This window comes from Bombina bombina, chromosome 12 (assembly GCF_027579735.1).
Source record: "Bombina bombina isolate aBomBom1 chromosome 12, aBomBom1.pri, whole genome shotgun sequence".
Taxonomy (NCBI): domain Eukaryota; kingdom Metazoa; phylum Chordata; class Amphibia; order Anura; family Bombinatoridae; genus Bombina; species Bombina bombina.
In genome coordinates this window covers 35,112,530-35,137,435 of record NC_069510.1, presented here as the reverse complement: position 1 = coordinate 35,137,435, position 24,906 = coordinate 35,112,530, and the positions used below count along the sequence as shown (strand labels likewise).

Genomic DNA, 24,906 nt, shown 5'->3' with positions numbered 1-24,906 from the left:
TCCCAGGAGCACACAAAGTAGCACCTATACTTGGGCAGTGACAGATCGCTTGCTGCAGCTAAAGTACCTGGTGGATTGGCGCCAAGAGACCGGCCGGCATCAGGAGCTGCACGTATCCTGAGCCGACACAGCCCTAGGGAAGGAGCATGGAGAAGACGCCGCGCCCCTAGCAACGGCGCGGCGTGACAGCTACCCATTGCCCTGAAAAGGGCATTTGTATGGGCATTGCCCTTAAAAGGGAATTTAGCTCTTTTACTGCCCAGACCCTAATCTAAAAATAAAACCCACCCAAAACACCCTTAAAAAACCTAACACTAACCCCCGACGATCCACTTACAGTTGTTGAAGTCCCGCTTGAAGGATCCATCCAGCCGGCGAAGTCCTCATCCAGGTGGCAAGAAGTCTTCATCCATGCGGCCTCTTCAATCTTCATCCAGCCGGCTCGGAGCGGGTCCATCCTGAAGCCATCCGACGCGGATCTCCTCTTCTTACTGTCTTCTTCTTTGATAGGGCTATTAGACTAGGTGTCATTTTTTTTTTTTTTTTGATAATTTGGTTTGTTATTTTTTGTAATTTAGTGGGGGGGGTTGTAACAGTGTTTGTTTGTTTTTGTAATTTAGTACTTGTAATAAGGTTTAATTGTATATTTAAATAAGTTTAATAGGGTTAGGTTTTTTTTTAATATGTAATTTAGTTTATTTAATTGGTAGTTTAATTTAATTTTAGTTTAATAGTTAGGGTAGGTTAATTAATAGTTTAAAATTAGTTTATTATAATTCTACAGGTAAGTTTTAATTTATATTAAGATAGGGATGTTGTAATTTAAAGTTAAGGGTTTGTTAGGTTTATTTAAAGTTTATTTAGTGGCGGCGGTGTCGGGGAGCGGCGGGATAGGGGTTAATAACTTTATTTAGGTTGCGGTGGTGTCGGGGAGTGGCGGGATAGGAGTTAATAACTTTATTTATAGGGGTTAAACATTTTAGTATAGTGAAATGGTATAAATTAAAAAGTTGGGAAAAACACGAATAGCAGCGTCATCGATGACTGTTAGTTAACAACAGTCCGATGCTCATCGCCCCGTACTTGGTGCACGTGTTTTTGACGGCTTTTTTTATAAATATGGAGATTGTATTGAGATCCGCGGCCGCGATGTTTGGCGAGCGTATTGATGCCGGCGAATGCAACATAGTTGACGCTTTGATAAATATCCTCCTAAGTCTCTGTACAGTCATTAGATTTCATGCAATTAAAAATCTTGCCACTAAAAGGCTGGCAAAGACTGGTATGGGGGAAAAGGTGCATTTATCATGGATGATATTCCTTTCCTGGTAATGGTTTCCCGTTAAAATACAGGTTACTGCCATAAACGCACGTGGAATGCCTATATGTTTTCTAAGTAACTAATAAACCTGTAGGAGCGAGGGAGATTGTGGGTATGTATATATGTATATAGTATACTGTAAAATACTATAATATGTATGTAAAGTTTTTTTGTTATTTAAATAAACATTTTTTTAACTTTTGCTGTGTTCACGAAGAACATTTCATATATGGGATATTAATATTCCAGAAAAGACAATAGCCGCTGCTTTTTTGTTTTACAAACTGTGTTTTTGTTTTTACTACACTATGTAAAACATAATTTATGTAAGAACTTACCTGATAAATTCATTTCTTTCATATTAGCAAGAGTCCATGAGCTAGTGACGTATGGGATATACATTCCTACCAGGAGGGGCAAAGTTTCCCAAACCTCAAAATGCCTATAAATACACCCCTCACCACACCCACAATTCAGTTTAACGAATAGCCAAGAAGTGGGGTGATAAAAAAGTGCGAAAGCATATAAAATAAGGAATTGGAATAAATTGTGCTTTATACAAAATCATAACCACCACAAAAAAAGGGTGGGCCTCATGGACTCTTGCTAATATGAAAGAAATGAATTTATCAGGTAAGTTCTTACATAAATTATGTTTTCTTTCATGTAATTAGCAAGAGTCCATGAGCTAGTGACGTATGGGATAATGACTACCCAAGATGTGGATCTTTCCACGCAAGAGTCACTAGAGAGGGAGGGATAAAATAAAGACAGCCAATTCCTGCTGAAAATAATCCACACCCAAAATAAAGTTTAACGAAAAACATAAGCAGAAGATTCAAACTGAAACCGCTGCCTGAAGTACTTTTCTACCAAAAACTGCTTCAGAAGAAGAAAATACATCAAAATGGTAGAATTTAGTAAAAGTATGCAAAGAGGACCAAGTTGCTGCTTTGCAGAAAAGGAGACTCACAAGAAAGAGCAGATAATTCAGAAACTCTTCTGGCAGAAGAGATGGCCAAAAGGAACAAAACTTTCCAAGAAAGCAATTTAATGTCCAATGAATGCATAGGTTCAAACGGAGGAGCTTGAAGAGCTCCCAGAACCAGATTCAAACTCCAAGGAGGAGAGATTGACTTAATGACAGGTTTTATACGAACCAAAGCTTGTACAAAACAATGAATATCAGGAAGAATAGCAATCTTTCTGTGAAAAAGAACAGAAAGAGCAGAGATTTGTCCTTTCAAAGAACTTGCGGACAAACCCTTATCTAAACCATCCTGAAGAAACTGTAAAATTCTCGGTATTCTAAAAGAATGCCAAGAAAAATGATGAGAAAGACACCAAGAAATATAAGTCTTCCAGACTCTATAATATATTTCTCTAGAAACAGATTTACGAGCCTGTAACATAGTATTAATCACAGAGTCAGAGAAACCTCTTTGACCAAGAATCAAGCGTTCAATCTCCATACCTTTAAATTTAAGGATTTGAGATCCTGATGGAAAAAAGGACCTTGCGACAGAAGGTCTGGTCTTAACGGAAGAGTCCACGGTTGGCAAGAGGCCATCCGGACAAGATCCGCATACCAAAACCTGTGAGGCCATGCCGGAGCTACCAGCAGAACAAACGAGCATTCCTTCAGAATCTTGGATAATACTCTTGGAAGAAGAACTAGAGGCGGAAAGATATAGGCAGGATGATACTTCCAAGGAAGTGATAATGCATCCACTGCCTCCGCCTGAGGATCCCGTGATCTGGACAGATACCTGGGAAGTTTCTTGTTTAGATGGGACGCCATCAGATCTATTTCTGGAAGTTCCCACATTTGAACAATCTGAAGAAATACCTCTGGGTGAAGAGACCATTCGCCCGGATGTAACGTTTGGCGACTGAGATAATCCGCTTCCCAATTGTCTATACCTGGGATATGAACCGCAGAGATTAGACAGGAGCTGGATTCCGCCCAAACCAAAATTCAAGATACTTCTTTCATAGCCAGAGGACTGTGAGTCCCTCCTTGATGATTGATGTATGCCACAGTTGTGACATTGTCCGTCTGAAAACAAATGAACGATTCTCTCTTCAGAAGAGGCCAAAACTGAAGAGCTCTGAAAATTGCACGGAGTTCCAAAATATTGATCGGTAATCTCACCTCCTGAGATTGCCAAACTCCTTGTGCTGTCAGAGAACCCCACACAGCTCCCCAACCTGAGAGACTTGCATCTGTTGAAATTACAGTCCAGGTCGGAAGCACAAAAGAAGCCCCCTGAATTAAACGATGGTGATCTGTCCACCATGTTAGAGAGTGTCGAACAATCGGTTTTAAAGATATTATTTGAGAAATCTTCGTGTAATCCTTGCACCATTGCTTCAGCATACAGAGCTGAAGAGGTCGCATGTGAAAACGAGCAAAGGGGATCGCGTCCGATGCAGCAGTCATAAGACCTAGAATTTCCATGCATAAGGCTACCGAAGGGAATGATTGTGACTGAAGGTTTCGACAAGCTGCAATCAATTTTAGACGTCTCTTGTCTGTTAAAGACAGAGTCATGGACACTGAATCTATCTGGAAACCCAGAAAGGTTACTCTTGTCTGAGGAATCAAAGAACTTTTTGGTAAATTGATCCTCCAACCATGATCTTGAAGAAACAACACAAGTCGGTTCGTATGAGATTCTGCTAAATGTAAAGACTGAGCAAGTACCAAGATATCGTCCAAATAAGGAAATACCACAATACCCTGTTCTCTGATTACAGACAGAAGGGCACCGAGAACCTTTGTAAAAATTCTTGGAGCTGTAGCTAGGCCAAACGGCAGAGCCACAAACTGGTAATGCTTGTCCAGAAAAGAGAATCTCAGGAACTGATAATGATCTGGATGAATCGGAATATGCAGATATGCATCCTGTAAATCTATTGTGGACATATAATTCCCTTGCTGAACAAAAGGCAATATAGTCCTTACAGTTACCATCTTGAACGTTGGTATCCTTACATAACGATTCAATATTTTTAGATCCAGAACTGGTCTGAAGGAATTCTCCTTCTTTGGTACAATGAAGAGATTTGAATAAAACCCCATCCCCTGTTCCGAAACTGGAACTGACATAATTACTCCAGACAACTCTAGATCTGAAACACATTTCAGAAATGCTTGAGCTTTCACTGGATTTACTGGGACACGGGAAAGAAAAAATCTCTTTGCAGGAGGTCTCATCTTGAAACCAATTCTGTACCCTTCTGAAACAATGCTCTGAATCCAAAGATTGTGAACAGAATTGATCCAAATTTCCTTGAAAAAACGTAACCTGCCCCCTACCAGCTGAGCTGGAACGAGGGCCGCACCTTCATGTGGACTTAGAAGCAGGCTTTGCCTTTCTAGCTGGCTTGGATTTATTCCAGACTGGAGATGGTTTCCAAACCGAAACTGCTCCTGAGGATGAAGGATCAGGCTTTTGTTCTTTGTTGAAACGAAAGGAACGAAAACGATTATTAGCCCTGTTTTTACCTTTAGATTTTTTATCCTGTGGTAAAAAAGTTCCTTTCCCACCAGTAACAGTTGAAATAATGGAATCCAACTGAGAACCAAATAATTTGTTACCCTGGAAAGAAATGGAAAGCAAAGTTGATTTAGAAGCCATATCAGCATTCCAAGTTTTAAGCCATAAAGCTCTTCTAGCTAAGATAGCTAGAGACATAAACCTGACATCAACTCTGATAATATCAAAAATAGCATCACAGATAAAATTATTAGCATGCTGAAGAAGAATAATAATATCATGAGAATCACGATGTGTTACTTGTTGCGCTAAAGTTTCCAACCAAAAAGTTGAAGCTGCAGCAACATCAGCCAAAGATATAGCAGGTCTAAGAAGATTACCTGAACACAGATAAGCTTTTCTTAGAAAGGATTCAATTTTCCTATCTAGAGGATCTTTAAATGAAGTACCATCTGACGTAGGAATAGTAGTACGTTTAGCAAGGGTAGAAATAGCCCCATCAACTTTAGGGATCTTGTCCCAAAATTCTAATCTGTCAGACGGCACAGGATATAATTGCTTAAAACGTTTAGAAGGAGTAAATGAATTACCCAATTTATCCCATTCCTTAGAAATTACTGCAGAAATAGCATTAGGAACAGGAAAAACTTCTGGAAAAACCACAGGAGCTTTAAATACCTTATCCAAACGTTTAGAATTAACATCAAGAGGACCAGAATCCTCTATTTCTAAAGCAATTAGTACTTCTTTAAGTAAAGAACGAATAAATTCCATTTTAAATAAATATGAAGATTTATCAGCATCAACCTCTGAGACAGAATCCTCTGAACCAGAGGAATCATCAGAATCAGAATGATGATCTTCATTTAAAAATTCATCTGTAGGGAGAGAAGTTTTAAAAGATTTTTTACGTTTACTAGAAGGAGAAATAACAGACATAGCCTTCTTAATGGATTCTGAAACAAAATCTCTTATATTATCAGGAACATTCTGCACCTTAGATGTTGAAGGAACTGCAACAGGCAATGGTACTTTACTAAAGGAAATATTATCTGCTTTAACAAGTTTGTCATGACAATCAATACAAACAACAGCTGGAGGAATAGCTACCAAAAGTTTACAGCAGATGCACTTAGCTTTGGTAGATTCAGCACTTGACAGCGATTTTCCTGTAGTATCTTCTGACTCAGATGCAACGTGGGACATCTTGCAATATGTAAGAGAAAAAACAACATATATAAAGCAAAATTGATCAAATTCCTTAAAAGACAGTTTCAGGAATGGGAAAAAAATGCCAAAGAACAAGCTTCTAGCAACCAGAAGCAATAAAAAAAAAAATGAGACTAAAATAATGTGGAGACAAAAGTGACGCCCATATTTTTTCGCGCCAAATAAGACGCCCACATTATTTGGCGCCTAAATGCTTTTGGCGCCAAAAATGACGCCACATCCGGAACGCCGACATTTTTGGCGCAAAATAACGTCAAAAAAATGACGTAACTTCCGGCGACACGTATGACGCCGGAAACGGAAATAGAATTTTTGCGCCAAAAGAGTCCGCGCCAAGAATGACGCAATAAAATGAAGCATTTTCAGCCCCCGCGAGCCTAACAGCCCACAGGAAAAAGTCAAATTTTTTGAAGGTAAGAAAAAAATTATTAAATCAAATGCATTATCCCAAATATGAAACTGACTGTCTGAAAATAAGGAAAGTTGAACATTCTGAGTCAAGGCAAATAAATGTTTGAATACATATATTTAGAACTTTATAAACAAAGTGCCCAACCATAGCTAGGAGTGTCACAGAAAATAAGACTTACTTACCCCAGGACACTCATCTACATGTAGTAGATAGCCAAACCAGTACTGAAACGAGAATCAGTAGAGGTAATGGTATATATAAGAGTATATCGTCGATCTGAAAAGGGAGGTAAGAGATGAATCTCTACGACCGATAACAGAGAACCTATGAAATAGACCCCGTAGAAGGAGATCACTGCATTCAATAGGCAATACTCTCCTCACATCCCTCTGACATTCACTGCATGCTGAGAGGAAAACCGGGCTCCAACTTGCTGCGGAGCGCATATCAACGTAGAATCTAGCACAAACTTACTTCACCACCTCCATCGGAGGCAAAGTTTGTAAAACTGAATTGTGGGTGTGGTGAGGGGTGTATTTATAGGCATTTTAAGGTTTGGGAAACTTTGCCCCTCCTGGTAGGAATGTATATCCCATACGTCACTAGCTCATGGACTCTTGCTAATTACATGAAAGAAAACTTGTTTTTTGGAACTGCCAGTTTTTTTTTTATATTCTATTTTTATAGCCGCTATAATTCACACTGTACTGACCTTGTTTTACTTCTAATAGTGCGGCTACACTGTAACAAATATTTTAATATATATACATATTAATATTGCACACATTTATAACAGTGAAGCCGCAATATTAGAAATAAAACAGATTCAGTAGTGTGAACCTTCCTAAAAAGAAAATGACAAATGTTAAAACACTTTTTATTTAAATAATGAAGACTTTACATACATATTATAGTATTTTACAGTTTACTGCATACATATAATACACTTCGTACACCTGTATAATATACCTACAATCCCCCTAGCTCCTATAGGTTAATTGCTCATGTTCTAGTTTAACTATTGTATCGTAACAAAAGGGTTTGCGTTTCTGATGACACATGTATATTGTATTGTCATTCGAAACTGTGTAAAAGGATCATTTACATTACACCTTCAATATAGGTGATGCTTTTAATATTCCGCCTGTGTCAGAGAAGCATTGCCTCCCACAGAGAAATATGGTAAAACGCCTCTCAGCGAGACTGCCTTTAATCACTGCTTTCAGCTTTTTAGAACATTTTGCAAAATGGATCCTTTTTTAAATCTTGCCATTTTCATGATGCTTTTAAAGGGACAGTCTAGTTCAAAACAAACTTTCATGATTCAGATAAAGCATGTAATTTCAAACAATTTTCCAATTTACTTCTATCACCAATTGTGCTTTGTTCTATTGGTATTCTTAGTTGAAAGCTAAACATAGGAGGTTCATATGCTCATTTCTAAGCCCTTGAAGGCCGCCTCTTTTCTCAGGGCATTTTGACATTTTTACACCACTAGAGGGTGTTAGTTCATGTGTTTCATGTAAATAACACTGTGCTTGCGCACGTGGAGTTCCTAGGAGCCAGCTGAACTGAAATAATGGGGCAGTTTGCAGAGGCTTAGACACAAGGTAATCACAGAGGTAAAATGTATATTAATATAACAGTATTGATTATGCAAAACTAGGGGATGGGTAATAAAGGGATTATCTATCTTTTAAAACAGTAAATATTCTGGTGTATACTGTCCTTTCAACATTAGGGCCTATGTGAGCAAAGAGGGAAGGGTCTTCTGGGTATTTCTAGGGGAATCCCTTGTCTGTATGCAGACACCACTTTGGAAAATGAGCCTCATTTCCAATACACTTGCTGTTGCCACTACTTTGCTTTGTACCAGCACAAGCAAAGTGAGCTCCTTTGAAATATAGGGTCTCATGTCTGTTGAATGCAGATCCTGTTCATTTAAATATTACAATCTTGCAATGAAATTCCAGCCCCAATATTCTATTGACTTTATAAAGTGCTGAAGAATGTCATGGGTTGACAACGTACAACATTCGACTGATACTAGGGATATTTCAGGTTATGTCTTTATTCTAGAGTACAGGTCTACAAATGCTGGAAACCAGGATGCTACAGCTCATATCATTTCACCACTGTCTCCTAATTTTAGATTATTTTATACAAAAAGCTAGGATTGTCTTGCTCCTTGTATTGTTGAATGTTTGTCAAGCCATGAATACTGATGTCCTTTCTCTTTTCTCAGATGATCAGACTCGGGTTCCAGTCACATTCTTGGCAGAAGAGGCTGGATCTGATTATATCAATGCCAGCTTCATCCAGGTAATTAATTTCCTAATTGACAAAGATAATAAAGAGTATTGCCTACTTGGATGACCTATTTAACGTTTGCCTGAAATACGTACTAACTTTTGTTTGGCAATGATCAAAAGCAGTCTGTCTACTTGGGTGACCTAATTACTGTGTGTCTTAGTTAGTTGTCAAGTAAAGTATTTGAGTTATTCACTTTTTGACTCTGCTTATATACTTTATTTTGGTTCCCTGAACTATGTTTTTAAGAGTCCCAGCACAGTATATTGGTTGCCTGCATTGTGGGTTTAGGGCCCCAGCCCTGTGAATATCGGTTGCCTGCACTGTGGGTTTGAGGGCCCAGCCCTTTGAATATCAGTTGCCTGCACTGTGGGTTTAGGGCCCCAGTCATGTGAATATCGGTTGCCTGCACTGTGAGTTTTGTGTCCTAGTCTTGTGAATGCTGGTTGCCTGCACTGTTGGTTTTGAATGCCAGTCCTGTGAATATTGGTTGCTTGCACTGTGGATTTGAGGTCCTAGTATTGTGAATATCTGGTTCTTGCACTGTGGTACTGCGATCTTTCGGTCCCTGTACTGTGGGTTTAAGATCCCAGTACTGTGATACTGCAGCTCTACTATAGGTGTTTACATAGTGATTTGTAACTGTCCAAAAATGTATGTAGGGGGAACAACCAGGGAACTAAGTAGAAAAGTGTTTTGGAGCATTTGAGATATGTTAGGTGGTATCATCGGGTACTTGTGGCAAACATGTGGTATATCCTACTCATTAATACAATATGATATTGATTGCCCTAAAGCAGATATACTTTACAATTTTGAAGACAATGCAGCAGTGCAGCCAGTAAGGCCAGTCAAATAGTTGGATAACAAAGGAATTAGTAATAAAGAAATCCTATTAGGGGGCTCTATATAAGCTAAACCAGATTACTATACTAAATTGCTTGCCAATATCAAAATCTGACAAAAATAAAGTATCTTATCTGATTTGATGTGGTATAAAAAAGTGAGATATTTCCAATATGTAACTCTCTAAGTATATGTAGCACAAAATAGCATAGTTCAAATTGTATGCAAGTGATTGACTCTCTGGCCCCTATTTATCAAGCCGTCAACTGCAAATATGCTGGAATTCCGCAGCGTAATTGTGGCGAGCTTGATTCCCCTTAGTTATCAAACCCTACAGACTGGCAAAAGTAGAAATCTGTGACGTAACATACGATCCGCCGGTCTCAGTCCAAAACAGATCGATTCTTACGTCACTACAGATGTTCCGAATGCAAATTCGGCACTATCTGACTACTTTTGCTATTTAACAAATACCTACCAGGTACGCTCGCCACTATTCCGGCCCAGCGTACCTGGTTTTCAATCCGCCTCCCTGGAGGCGGCGGATGCCATAGGAATCAATGGGAGTCTGGAAGCAGCGAAAGCTTATGTTCGCTGCTGCCCGATATCCCATTGATTTCTTAGTAACGTTTACACCTAACACCCTAACATGTACCCCGAGTCTAAACACCCCTAATCTGCCGCCCCCTACACAGCCGCCACCTACATTATACTTATTAACCCCTAATCTGCTGCCCCGATACCGCTGCCACCTACATTATACTTATTAACCCCCATTCTGCCGTCCCGACACCGCCGCCACCTAAATAAAAGTTATTAACCCCTACTCCGCCGCTCCCGGAGCCCACCGCAACTAACTAAAGGTATTAACCCCTAAACCCCTGGCCTCCCACATCACTAGCACTTACTAAACCTATTAACCCCTAAACCGCTAGCCCCCCACATCGCCATAAACTAAATTAACCTATTAACCCCTAAACCTAACAACCCGCTAACTTTATATTAAATATTAACTCATCCCTATCTTATAATAAATTTAAACTTAACTTTAGATTTAAATTAAACTATATTAAATTAATAATTAATCTACCCTAACTATTATACTAAAATTACATTAAACTATATTAAACTATTAATTAAGCTACCCTAACTATTATACTAAATTACATTAAACTACAAATTAAATGAACTATATTATATATTTAAACACCTAATCCTACTCAAATAATTTAAATCTACTATAAAAAATTACTAAGTTACAAAAAATAATAAACACTAAGTTACAAAAAAAATAAACACTAACAGGCCCATTTATCAAAGGGCTTGCGGACCTGATCCGACACTGCGGATCAGGTCCGCAAGACCTCGCTAAATGCGGAGAGCAATACGCTCTCCGCATTTAACATTGCACCAGCAGCTCACAAGAGCTGCTGGTGCAACGCCGCCCCCTGCTGACTCGCGGCCAATCGGGCGCCAGCAGGGAGGTGTCAATCAACCCGATCGTACTCGATCGGGTTGATTTCCGGCGATTCCTGTCCGCCTGCTCAGAGCAGGCGGACAGGGTTATGGAGCAGCAGTCTTTGTGACCGCTGCTTCATAAGTTGTGTTTCTGGCGAGTCTGAAGACTTGCCAGAAACACGGCCCTTCAAGCTCTGTACGGAGCTTGATAAATGGGCCTGCAAGTTACACAAAATAAAAAATAAATTATCAAAGATTTAAACTAATTACACCTAATCTAAGAGCCCTATGAAACTAAAAAAGCCCCCCCAAAATAAAAAACCCTAACCTACAATAAACTACAAATAGCCCTTAAAAGGGCCTTTTGCGAGGCATTGCCCCAAATAAATCAGCTCTTTTATCTGTAAATAAAAAAATACAAATACCACCCCAACAGTAAAACCCACCACCACCCACACAACCATTAATACTAATGATCAATATATAATAATATTTATATTATATAAACTATCAATGGAGCATTACTATATGATATATGACCTGTATTAAGGACACACCCATACCATTGTTCACATACAGAATCCAAAATCAGATTATAAAACTACATAGTTGCATAGAAAACCATGAGTTTTAATTGTAACCAGGGTAATGGAATATACAATTTAAACGAAGGGTTAAGTTGCTGAGTACCCACCTCTGAGGGGGTGGTCCCCAGGTGTTTGTATATATTTTACATCATTGATTGGTAAGTTAGGTGTATTTAAAGGCCATTAACAGTTTTTATTTTTTGAGTTTGCATTGTGGGCCACTTTTTATACCAGCGCACAATGGCGTGCGCTGGTATTACAAGTGGAGAGCAAATATTGAGCTAGCAATCTTACCCACATTAACTAAGTTCTGTGCCTCAGAGAGTAACTTAAAGGGACAGATTACACCAGAATATTTATTGTTTTAAAAGATAGATAATCCCTTTATTACCTATTCCCCAGTTTTGCATAACCAACATGGTTATATAAATACACTTCTTACCTCTGTGATTATCTTTTATCTAAGCCTGTGCAAACTGCCCCTTATTTCAATTCTTTTGACAGACTTGCATTTTAGTCAATCAGTGCGGACTCCTAGGAACTCCACGTGCGTGAGCACAGTGTTAGCTATATGAAACACATGAACTAACACCCTCTAGTGGTGAACAACTATCAAAATGCCCTGAGCTAAGAGGCTGCCTTCAAGGGCTTAGAAATTAGCATATGAACCTCCTAGGTTTAGCTTTCAACTAAGAATACCAAGAGAACAAAGCAAAATTGGTGATAGAAGTAAATTGGAAAATTGTTTAAAATGACATGCCCTATCTGAATAATGAAAGTTTGTTTTGGACTAGACTGTCCCTTTAACTATTTAGGCTAGATAATGACTTGGGTATATTTACATATTCTATTTATATTTCCCTAAGCTTATTCCATTTGCTCCCCCATTAAAGCCTTGGCGAGTTACTTCCTAATTCTCCTGTATCAAGTGCTCAGTGCCAAATCATTATGTGTTCAGTTTCTCTTCATTTCCTCTTTCTCTTTTTTCTCTTTACTCTCAGTTTTCCTCACTATGTTTCCCCTCTTGCTGGAGTCTCTACTCGTTCTGCTTTTCTTGCAGTTCAGGCTTAAAGGGACATGCCACCCTCATTTTTTCTTTTATGATTTAGAAAGAGAATGCAATTTTAAACATCTTTCTAATTTACTTATATTATCTAATTTGTTTTATTCTCTTGATATTCTTTGATGAAAAGCATATCTAGATATGCTCATTAGCTGCTGATTGGTTGCTGCACATAGAAGCCTCGTGTAATTGGCTCACCATGTGCATTGCTTTTTCTTCAACTAAGCATTTTTAAAAAATGAAGCAAAATAAAAAATGGAAGTAAATTTTAATGTTGTTTAATTTTCTATTCTCTATCTGAATCATGAAAGAAAGATTTTGGGTTTAGTGGCCCTTTAAGTCGCCTTTCCTAAAGCTACCACATTATTTCTCATATCTTGCACTGTACATAGATAATATGCCATGATGTTAAGTTTGGTTTTTAAAGTGTTAACCTATTCAGCTTGTGTAAAGTGATTTTGGCCGCCTAAGGAAGAGGTGTGGCCTTAAAATGCATTGTGATTGCAGAGTCTTGTCAGAATATCATTTGCCCCTAGTTTGTTTTTAACAGTTTGTATCATTTTGTATTTTATTGATTTATTGTATGTCATTATATGTGTGTATATTGTACCACTTGTATTTCTATATTCATATGTAAAAATATTATATTTTAAGTGTGGTTCCTTTGGCTGTTGAGTTTTAGGGGTAGATTTATCATGGTGCGGACAGACATGATCCGCTATAGCGAATCATGTCTGCCGCACATCCATAAATTCCGACAGCATACGCTCTCGGCATTTATCATTGCACCAGCAGTTCTTGTGAACTGCTGGTGCAATATTGCCCCCCTGAAGATTTGAGGCCAATCGTCCGCTAGCAGGGGGGTGTCAGGGTGCCAGGAATCAGACTGAGACGAGAAGTGCAAAAATAATCACACCTTTATTAATAACAAAAAAATAATAAAAAGTCCACAAGTCAAATAACAAGCCAGGAGTCAAAAACAGAGCTGGTAGTCAGACGAGCCGAGTCAGGAGCCAAAGCGAATAGTCAGACGAGCCGGAATCAGGAACAAGGAAAACAGCAGAGTCAGGAACAAGCCAGGGATCAGGAACCAGGAAGGACGTCAGGCAGCCAGGTGATACACAGGAACTCTCACAAACAGGTCTGAGACAACGCAAAGGCAAAGCATTTTGAACAGAGGCCCTTTAAATAATAAGTCATGACATCACAATTCTGAGACTGCATCCTGTCTCACACAGATGATGCACACCAGTCTGGTCATAAAAGAAAGTGCAGGAAATGAGCAGCATCCCCCACAATGCACCATAGTCAGGAAGAGAGGTGAGTAAAATGGCTGCCAGCAGCACATGGCAAACAAAACAGGGAAAAATAACTGACAGGGTGTCAATCAACCCGATCGTATTTGATCGGGTTGATTTCTGTCCGCCGCCTCAGAGCAGGCGGACAGGTTATTGAGCAGCGTTCTTTAGACCGCTGCTTCATAACTTCTGTTTCCGGAGAGCCTTCAGCCGTACGGAGCTTGATAAATTGACCCCTTAGTCATTCTGCTTTGTTCTACATGCAGGTCATGCTTACATTTATACATTTACAAAGCTACTGCTTAAAAGGATATGAAACCCAAACATTTTATTTTGTGGTTTAGACAGAGCAGACCATTTAAAAAAAGTTTCCAATTTATTTCTATTATCAAATTTGCTTTGTTCTCATGATATTCTGTCTTGAAGAGATACCTAGGTAGGCATCTAAAGCACTATATGACAGGAAATAGTGCTGCCCTCTAGTGCTCTCGTAAAATGGTTAAAGAGACACTAAACCCAAACATTTTCTTTCATGATTTAGATAGAGAATACAATTTTAAACAACATTCCAATTTACTTCTATTGTCTAATTTGCTTGATTCTTTAGATATCCTTTGTTGAAGAAATAGCAATGCACATGGGTGAGCCAATCACACAAAGGCATCTATGTGCAGCCACCAATCGGCAGCTACTGGGCCTATCTAGATATGCTTTTAAGCAAAGTATATCAAGAGAATGAAGCAAATTAGATAATAGACGTAAATTAGAAAGTTGTTTACAATTGCATGCTCTATCTAAATCATGAATGGAAAAATTGGGTTTCATGTTCCTTTAACATTCTTGCAAAACTGCTGCCATATAGTGCTCCAGAAATGGGCCGGCTCCTAAGCATTACATCCCTGCTTTTCAACAACAGAACAAAGAAAAATTGATAAAAGAAGTGAATTTAAATGTTGTTTAAAATCACATGCTCTATCTGAATCATGAAAGACCATTTCTCCAACATTGGTGTGTCCGGTCCACGGCGTCATCCTTACTTGTGGGAATATCTCTTCCCCAACAGGAAATGGCAAAGAGTCCCAGCAAAGCTGGCCATATAGTCCCTCCTAGGCTCCGCCCACCCCAGTCATTCTCTTTGCCGTTGCACAGGCAACATCTCCACGGAGATGGTTAAGAGTATGTGGTGTTTAGTTGTAGTTTTTTTATTCTACTATCAAGAGTTTGTTATTTTAAAATAGTGCTGGTATGTACTATTTACTCTGAAACAGAAAAAGATGAAGATTTCTGTTTGTGAGAGGAAGATGATTTTAGCAGACAGTAACTAAAATCGATTGCTGTTTCCACATAGGACTGTTGAGATGAAGTAACTTCAGTTGGGGGAAACAGTTAGCAGACTTTTCTGCTTAAGGTATGATTAGCCATATTTCTAACAAGACTGTGTAATGCTGGAAGGCTGTCATTTCCCCTCATGGGGACCGGTAAGCCATTTTCTTAGTCTCAAACAGAATAAAGGGCGATATATGGGCTATAAAACTGGTAGACACTTTTATGGGCTAAATCGATTGCTTTATTTGGACATTTTATACATGTTTATGCTGATAATTCACACTTATAAACTTGGGGAACGTTTTTTAACGTCAGGCACTATATTAGACACCTTTTCCAGTCAGGAAGGGCCTTCCCAGTTGTAGGCTGAGCCTCATTTTCGCGCCATTACTGCGCAGTTGTTTTTGAGAGCAAGACATGCAGATGCATGTGTGAGGTCCTGAAAGTAGTTGGAAAAGTTCCTAGAAGACGTCATTTGGTATCGTATTCCCCTCTGGGCTTGGAAAAGTCACAGCAAAGGCTGTAGCTGGGACTGTATAGGGGTTAAATCTGTAACCGGCTCCGGTTTCGTTATTTTAAGGGTTAAAGCTCTGAAAATTGGTGTGCAATACTTTTTATGCTTTAAGACACTGTGGTGAAATTTTGGTAAATTTTGAACAATTCCTTCATATTTTTTCACATATTCAGTAATAAAGTGTGCTCTGTTTAAAATTTAAAGAGACAGTAACAGTTTTGTTTTAAAACGTTTTTTGTGCTTTATTGACAAGTTTAAGCCTGTTTAACATGTCTGTGCCTTCAGATAAGCTATGTTCTATATGTATGAAAGTCAATGTGTCTCCCCCTTCAAAATTGTGTGATAATTGTGCCATAGCGTCCAAACAATGTAAGGACAATACTGTCACAGATAATGAAGTTGCCCAAGATAATTCATTAGATGAAGGGAGTAGACATGGTTCTACATCATCTCCTTCTGTGTCTATACCAGTTTTGCCCACGCAGGAGGCCCCTAGTACTTCTAGCGCGCCAATGCTTATTACCATGCAACAATTGACGGCTGTAATGGATAACTCCATAGCAAATATTTTATCCAAAATGCCTGCATATCAGAGAAAGCGCGATTGCTCTGTTTTAAACACTGAAGAGCAGGAGGGCGCTGATGATAATTGTTCTGTCATACCCTCACACCAATCTGAAGGGGCCATGAGGGAGGTTTTGTCAGATGGGGAAATTTCAGATTCAGGAAAAATTTCTCAACAGGCTGAACCTGATGTTGTGACATTTAAATTTAAATTAGAACATCTCCGCGCACTGCTTAAGGAGGTGTTATCTACTCTGGATGATTGTGACAACTTGGTCATTCCAGAAAAATTATGCAAGATGGACAAGTTCCTAGAGGTTCCGGTGCACCCCGACGCTTTTCCTATACCCAAGCGGGTGGCGGACATAGTGAATAAGGAGTGGGAGAAGCCCGGCATACCTTTTGTTCCCCCTCCTATATTTAAGAAATTATTTCCTATGGTCGACCCCAGAAAGGACTTATGGCAGACAGTTCCTAAGGTCGAGGGGGCAGTTGCTACTCTAAACAAGCGCACTACTATTCCTATCGAGGATAGTTGTGCTTTCAAAGATCCTATGGATAAAAAATTGGAGGGTTTGCTTAAAAAGATTTTTGTACAGCAAGGTTACCTTCTACAACCCATTTCGTGCATTGTTCCTGTCACTACAGCAGCGTGGTTCTGGTTCGAGGAACTGGAAAAGTCGCTCAGTAGAGAGACTCCATATGAGGAGGTTATGGACAGAGTTCACGCACTTAAGTTGGCTAACTCTTTTATTTTAGATGCCGCTTTGCAATTAGCTAGATTAGCGGCGAAAAATTCAGGGTTTGCAATTGTAGCGCGCAGAGCGCTTTGGCTAAAGTCTTGGTCAGCGGATGTATCATCCAAGACAAAATTGCTTAACATCCCCTTCAAGGGTAAAACTCTCTTTGGACCAGAATTGAAAGAGATTATCTCAGACATCACTGGGGGAAAGGGCCACGCCCTCCCGCAAGATAGGCCTTTCAAGGCCAAGAATAAGTCTAATTTTCGTTCCTTTCGTAATTTCAGGAACGGACCGGCCTCTAATTCTGCATCCTCTAAGCAAGAGGGTAATGCCTCACAGTCCAAACCAGCCTGGAAACCGATGCAAGGCTGGAACAAGGGTAAGCAGACCAAGAAGCCTGCTACCGCTAACAAAACAGCATGAAGGAGTAGCCCCCGATCCGGGACCGGATCTAGTGGGGGGCAGACTCTCTCTCTTTGCTCAGGCTTGGGCAAGAGATGTTCAGGATCCCTGGACGCTAGAAATAGTTTCTCAGGGTTATCTTCTGGAATTCAAGGAACTACCCCCAAGGGGAAGGTTCCATATGTCTCACTTATCCTCAAACCAAATAAAGAGACAGGCGTTCTTACATTGTGTAGAAGACCTGTTAAAGATGGGAGTGATACACCCAGTTCCAATGACGGAACAAGGAATGGGATTTTACTCAAATCTGTTCGTAGTTCCCAAAAAAGAGGGAACCTTCAGACCAATTCTGGATTTAAAGATCCTAAACTAATTTCTCAGGGTACCATCGTTCAAAATGGAAACCATTCGAACGATTCTACCCACTATCCAGGAAGGTCAATTTATGTCTACCGTGGATCTAAAGGATGCGTACCTACATATTCCTATCCACAAAGAACATCATCAGTTTCTAAGGTTCGCCTTTCTGGACAAACATTACCAGTTTGTGGCCCTCCCATTCGGATTAGCCACTGCTCCAAGGATTTTCACAAAGGTACTCGGGTCCCTTCTAGCGGTTCTAAGACCGAGGGGCATTGCAGTAGTACCATACTTGTCGACATTCTAATACAAGCGTCGTCCCTTTCAAAAGCAAAGGCTCATACAGACATCGTTCTGGCCTTTCTCAGATCTCACGGATGGAAGGTGAACATAGAAAAAAGTTCTCTGTCTCCGTCAACAAGAGTTCCCTTCTTGGGAACAATAATAGATTCCTTAGAAATGAGGATTTTTCTGACAGATGTCAGAAAGTCAAAACTTCTAAGCGCTTGTCAAGTTCTTCATTCTGTTCCACGTCCTTCCATAGCTCAGTGCATGGAAGTAGTAGGGTTGATGGTTGCAGCAATGGACATAGTTCCTTTTGCGCGAATTCATCTAAGACCATTACAACTGTGCATGCTGAAACAGTGGAATGGGGACTATACAGACTTGTCTCCAGTGATTCAAGTAGATCAGAAGACCAGAGATTCACTCCGTTGGTGGCTAACCCTGGGCCATCTATCACAGGGAATGAGCTTCCGCAGACCAGAGTGGGTCATTGTCACGACCGACGCCAGTCTAGGGGGCTGGGGCGCGGTCTGGGAATCCCTGAAAGCTCAGGGACTATGGTCTCGGGAAGAGTCTCTTCTCCCGATAAACATTCTGGAACTAAGAGCGATATTCAATGCTCTCAGGGCTTGGCCTCAGCTTGCAAAGGCCAGATTCATAAGATTCCAATCAGACAACATGACGACTGTTGCGTATATCAATCATCAGGGGGGAACAAGGAGTTCCCTGGCGATGAAAGAAGTGACCAAAATAATACAATGGGCAGAGGATCACTCCTGCCATCTATCTGCGATCCACATCCCAGGTGTGGAAAACTGGGAAGTGGATTATCTGAGTCGTCAGACATTCCATCCGGGGGAGTGGGAACTCCACCCGGAGATCTTTGCCCAGTTGACTCAATTATGGGGCATTCCAGACATGGATCTGATGGCGTCTCGTCAGAACTTCAAGGTTCCTTGCTACGGGTCCAGATCCAGGGATCCCAAGGCGACTCTAGTGGATGCACTAGTAGCACCTTGGACCTTCAACCTAGCTTATGTGTTTCCACCGTTTCCTCTCATTCCCAGGCTGGTAGCCAGGATCAAACAGGAGAGGGCCTCTGTGATCTTGATAGCTCCTGCGTGGCCACGCAGGACTTGGTATGCAGACCTGGTGAATATGTCATCGGTTCCACCATGGAAGCTACCTTTGAGACAGGACCTTCTTGTTCAGGGTCCATTCGAACATCCAAATCTGGTCTCCCTCCAGCTGACGGCTTGGAGATTGAACGCTTGATTCTATCAAAGCGTGGGTTTTCAGATTCTGTGATAGATACTCTGGTTCAGGCCAGAAAACCGGTAACTAGAAAGATTTACCATAAAATATGGAAAAGATATATCTGCTGGTGTGAATCCAAGGGATTCCCATGGAATAAGATAAAAATTCCTAAGATTCTTTCCTTTCTGCAAGAAGGTTTGGATAAAGGATTATCTGCGAGTTCTCTAAAGGGACAGATTTCTGCTTTATCTGTCTTACTACACAAACGACTGGCAGCTGTGCCAGATGTTCAAGCATTTGTTCAGGCTCTGGTTAGGATCAAGCCTGTTTACAGACCTTTGACTCCTCCCTGGAGTTTAAATCTAGTTCTTTCAGTTCTTCAAGGGGTTCCGTTTGAACCTCTACATTCCATAGATATTAAGTTGTTATCTTGGAAAGTTTTGTTTTTGGTTGCTATTTCTTCTGCTAGAAGAGTTTCAGAGTTATCTGCTCTGCAGTGTTCTCCGCCCTATCTGGTGTTCCATGCAGATAAGGTGGTTTTGCATACTAAGCCTGGTTTTCTTCCAAAGGTTGTTTCTAACAAAAATATTAACCAGGAGATAGTTGTACCTTCTTTGTGTCCGAATCCAGTTTCAAAAAAGGAACGTTTGTTACACAATTTGGACGTAGTCCGTGCTCTAAAATTCTATTTAGAAGCTACAAAAGATTTCAGTCAAACATCTTCTCTGTTTGTCGTCTATTCTGGTAAAAGGAGAGGTCAAAAAGCGACTTCTACCTCTCTTTCCTTTTGGCTTAAAAGCATTATCCGATTGGCTTACGAGACTGCCGGACGGCAGCCTCCTGAAAGAATCACAGCTCACTCCACTAGGGCTGTGGCTTCCACATGGGCCTTCAAGAACGAGGCTTCTGTTGATCAGATATGTAAGGCAGCGACTTGGTCTTCACTGCACACTTTTGCCAAATTTTACAAATTTGATACTTTTGCTTCTTCGGAGGCTATTTTTGGGAGAAAGGTTTTGCAAGCCGTGGTGCCTTCCATTTAGGTAACCTGATTTGCTCCCTCCCTTCATCCGTGTCCTAAAGCTTTGGTATTGGTTCCCACAAGTAAGGATGACGCCGTGGACCGGACACACCAATGTTGGAGAAAACAGAATTTATGCTTACCTGATAAATTACTTTCTCCAACGGTGTGTCCGGTCCACGGCCCGCCCTGGTTTTTTAATCAGGTCTGATGAATTATTTTCTCTAACTACAGTCACCACGGTACCATATGGTTTCTCCTATTTTTTCCTCCTGTCCGTCGGTCGAATGACTGGGGTGGGCGGAGCCTAGGAGGGACTATATGGCCAGCTTTGCTGGGACTCTTTGCCATTTCCTGTTGGGGAAGAGATATTCCCACAAGTAAGGATGACGCCGTGGACCGGACACACCGTTGGAGAAAGTAATTTATCAGGTAAGCATAAATTCTGTTTTTTGGGTTTCATATCGCTTTAATAAAGGGATATAAAAACCATTTCTTTCCCTTCATGATTTAGATAGAACAAGTGATTTTAAACAACTTTACATGTTACTGTTGTTATCTTATTTGTTTCCTTCTCTTGGTATCCTTTGTTGAAAAGCATACCTAGGTAGGCTCAGGAGCTGCTGATTGGTGGCTGCACATCTATGCCTCATGTTATTGGCTCACCCATGTTGATTGTTATTTCTTCAACAAAGGATACTAAAAGAATAAAGCATATTAGATAATAGAAGTAAAATGTAAAGTTATCTTAACCCCTTAGTGACCAGACTATTTTTCAATTTTCTTACCGTTAGGGACCAGGGCTATTTTTACATTTCTGCAGTGTTTGCCTTTAGCTGTAATTTTCCTCTTACTCATTTACTGTACCCACACATATTATATACTGTTTTTCTCGCCATTAAATGGACTTTCTACAGATACCATTATTTTTATCATATCTTATAATTTACTATTAAAAAAATATAAAATATGATGAAAAAATGGAAAAAACACACTTTTTCTAACTTTGACCCCCAAAATCTGTTACACATCTACAACCACCAAAAAACACCCATGCTAAATAGTTTCTAAATTTTGTCTTGAGTTTAGAAATACCCAATGTTTACATGTTCTTTGCTTTTTTTTTTGCAAGTTATAGGGCAATAATTACAAGTAGCACTTTGCTATTTCCAAACCATTTTTTAAAAAAATTAGCGATAGTTACATTGTAACACTGATATCTGTCAGGAATCCCTGAATATCCCTTGACATGTGTATATATATATATTTTTTAGTAGACAACCCAAAGTATTGATCTAGGCCCATTTTGGTATATTTTATACCACCATTTCACCGCCAAATGCGATCAAATAAAAACATTTTTTCACTTTTTCACAAATTTTTTCACAAACTTTAGGTTTCTCACTGAAATTATTTACAAACAGCTTGTGCAATTATGGCACAAATGGTTGTAAATACTTCTCTGGGATCCCCTTTGTTTAGAAATAGCAGACATATATGGTTTTGGCATTACATTTTGGTAATTAGAAGGCCGCTAAAAGCCGCTGCACACCACACTTGTATTATGTCCAGCAGTTAAGAGGTTAATTATGTAGCTTGTAGGGTTAATTTTAGCTTTAGTGTAGAGATCAGCTTCCCACCTGACACATCCCATCCCCTGATCCCTCCCTGACCCCCCTCAAACCGCTCTCTTCCCTCCCCCACCACACAATTGTCACCGCCATCTTAAATACTAGCAGAAAGTCTGCCAATACTAAAATAAAAAGCATATTTTTTTTATATTGATTCTGCAATCTTGGATCCCACCCTAAGCCCCCAACCTCCCTGATCCCCCCCATACAGCTCTCTAACCCTCCCCCCTCTACTTATTTGTCGCCATCTTGGGTACTGGCAGCTGTCTGCCAGAACCCAGTTTGCCCAAAAAAAAATTTGTTTTATTATTTTTATATATAATAAAACATTTTCTGTAGTGTAGCTTCCCCCCAACAATTGTTGCAATGGACTAGATTTGTTCAATACATCACATTTTCCAATAACCAATTACAGTGCTGCAATTTAGGTCATCTGACCGTGTTCCACCAATCCTGTGCTCAGCTCTGCTCAGATTGTGTGTCAGACGCGGGGATCGAGTTTTTTTCTGTCTGTAGCTTCATCTTATAAGTTGGATTTCTGAATAGTTTATTGTGCTTCCTACACATTGCGCAAGATATATATAAGGTTTGACATTTTAATCTAGGCATGTGATATGAGGTAGACATGCGAATTCTGAGGTTTCGGATGCCTCCATAAGCGGAAGAAAGTGGCAAGTAGTGGCGCTAGTCTCTTTTTGGAGCCAGATTTCTTTTCGTGAAAGTGCAAATCCAGATCTTGGTGTCTTACACTGCCAGAAGAAGAAATCTGGCTCTGAAAAGAGCCGATCGCCGCTAAAGGCCACTTTTTTCCGTATTTGGAGGCATCCGAAACCACTGAATGGACATATCTAATATGAGGTGTGTTTTCAGTGTGGATCTAAGGAGACGTATAGCTTATCATTTAATGTTGCTAAGAAAAGCCATACTTTGCTGTGGATTAAATCAACCTCTTTATTTTGCATGTTTATATCATTGTTTATATAACTGGAAGAAAACCACATTTATTCTAGACTAGGCTATACTATTTCAAGCGTCCCAAGTAATATACACTACTAGTGTGCTATAAAACCAAAAAGATTTATTGGTACCAATTAAAACTACAATAGTAGGTTGATAGCATGGCTAGGCATCCAAAAAAGCAACCGTCTAACGTGTTCTGCACCCCCTAGTGGCGCTTACTCATAGACCATTGGCTATACTGTTATATATATACAATGAGGATCTTTGATTTCAGTGGAAATGACATTTGAAGAAATATTCATTTACACAAATTATTGTGCTAATATTCAGACAAACTGAATGCCTATACAAACATAGGCCTAGATTTGGAGTTCGGCGGTAAAAGGGCTGTTAACGCTCCGCAGGCTTTTTTCTGGCCGCACCATAAATTTAACTCTGGTATCGAGAGTTCAAACAAATGCTGCGTTAGGCTCCAAAAAAGGAGCGTAGAGCATTTGTACCGCAAATGCAACTCTCGATACCAGAGTTGCTTACGGACGCGGCCGGCCTCAAAAACGTGCTCGTGCACGATTCTCCCATAGGAAACAATGGGACTGTTTGAGCTGAAAAAAAAACTAACACCTGCAAAAAAGCAGCGTTCAGCTCCTAACGCAGCCCCATTGTTTCCTATGGGGAAACACTTCCTACGTCTGCACCTAACACTCTAACATGTACCCCGAGTCTAAACACCCCTAACCTTACACTTATTAACCCCTAATCTGCCGCTCCCGCTATCGCTGACCCCTGCATATTTTTTTTAACCCCTAATCTGCCGCTCCGTAAACCGCCGCAACCTACGTTATCCCTATGTACCCCTAATCTGCTGCCCTAACATCGCCGACCCCTATATTATATTTATTAACCCCTAATCTGCCCCCCTCAACGTCGCCGACACCTGCCTACACTTATTAACCCCTAATCTGCCGAGCGGACCTGAGCGCTACTATAATAAAGTTATTAACCCCTAATCCGCCTCACTAACCCTATCATAAATAGTATTAACCCCTAATCTGCCCTCCCTAACATCGCCGACACCTAACTTCAATTATTAACCCCTAATCTTCCGAGCGGAGCTCACCGCTATTCTAATAAATGGATTAACCCCTAAAGCTAAGTCTAACCCTAACACTAACACCCCCCTAAGTTAAATATAATTTTTATCTAACGAAATAAATTAACTCTTATTAAATAAATGATTCCTATTTAAAGCTAAATACTTACCTGTAAAATAAATCCTAATATAGCTACAATATAAATTATAATTACATTGTAGCTATTTTAGGATTAATATTTATTTTACAGGCAACTTTGTAATTATTTTAACCAGGTACAATAGCTATTAAATAGTTAAGAACTATTTAATAGTTACCTAGTTAAAATAATAACAAATTTACCTGTAAAATAAATCCTAACCTAAGATATAATTAAACCTAACACTACCCTATCAATAAAATAATTAAATAAACTACCTACAATTACCTACAATTAACCTAACACTACACTATCAATAAATTAATTAAACACAATACCTACAAATAAATACAATTAAATAAACTAGCTAAAGTACAAAAAATAAAAAAGAACTAAGTTACAGAAAATAAAAAAATATTTACAAACATAAGAAAAATATTACAACAATTTTAAACTAATTACACCTACTCTAAGCCCCCTAATAAAATAACAAAGCCCCCCAAAATAAAAAATTCCCTACCCTATTCTAAATTAAAAAAGTTACAAGCTCTTTTACCTTACCAGCCCTGAACAGGGCCCTTTGCG

General features: G+C 39.7%; 1 protein-coding gene across 1 annotated transcript in view; it reads left to right on the top strand.

The window, feature by feature from the left end:
• PTPN18 (protein tyrosine phosphatase non-receptor type 18) overlaps positions 1–24,906 on the top strand; it is a 163,142-nt gene that overhangs the window by 44,072 nt on the left and 94,164 nt on the right. Inside the window, exon 3 of the mRNA XM_053695813.1 lies at positions 8,712–8,788. Within this exon, the coding sequence (XP_053551788.1) occupies positions 8,712–8,788 (77 nt within the window). The remainder of the gene's footprint in view (positions 1–8,711; positions 8,789–24,906) is intronic.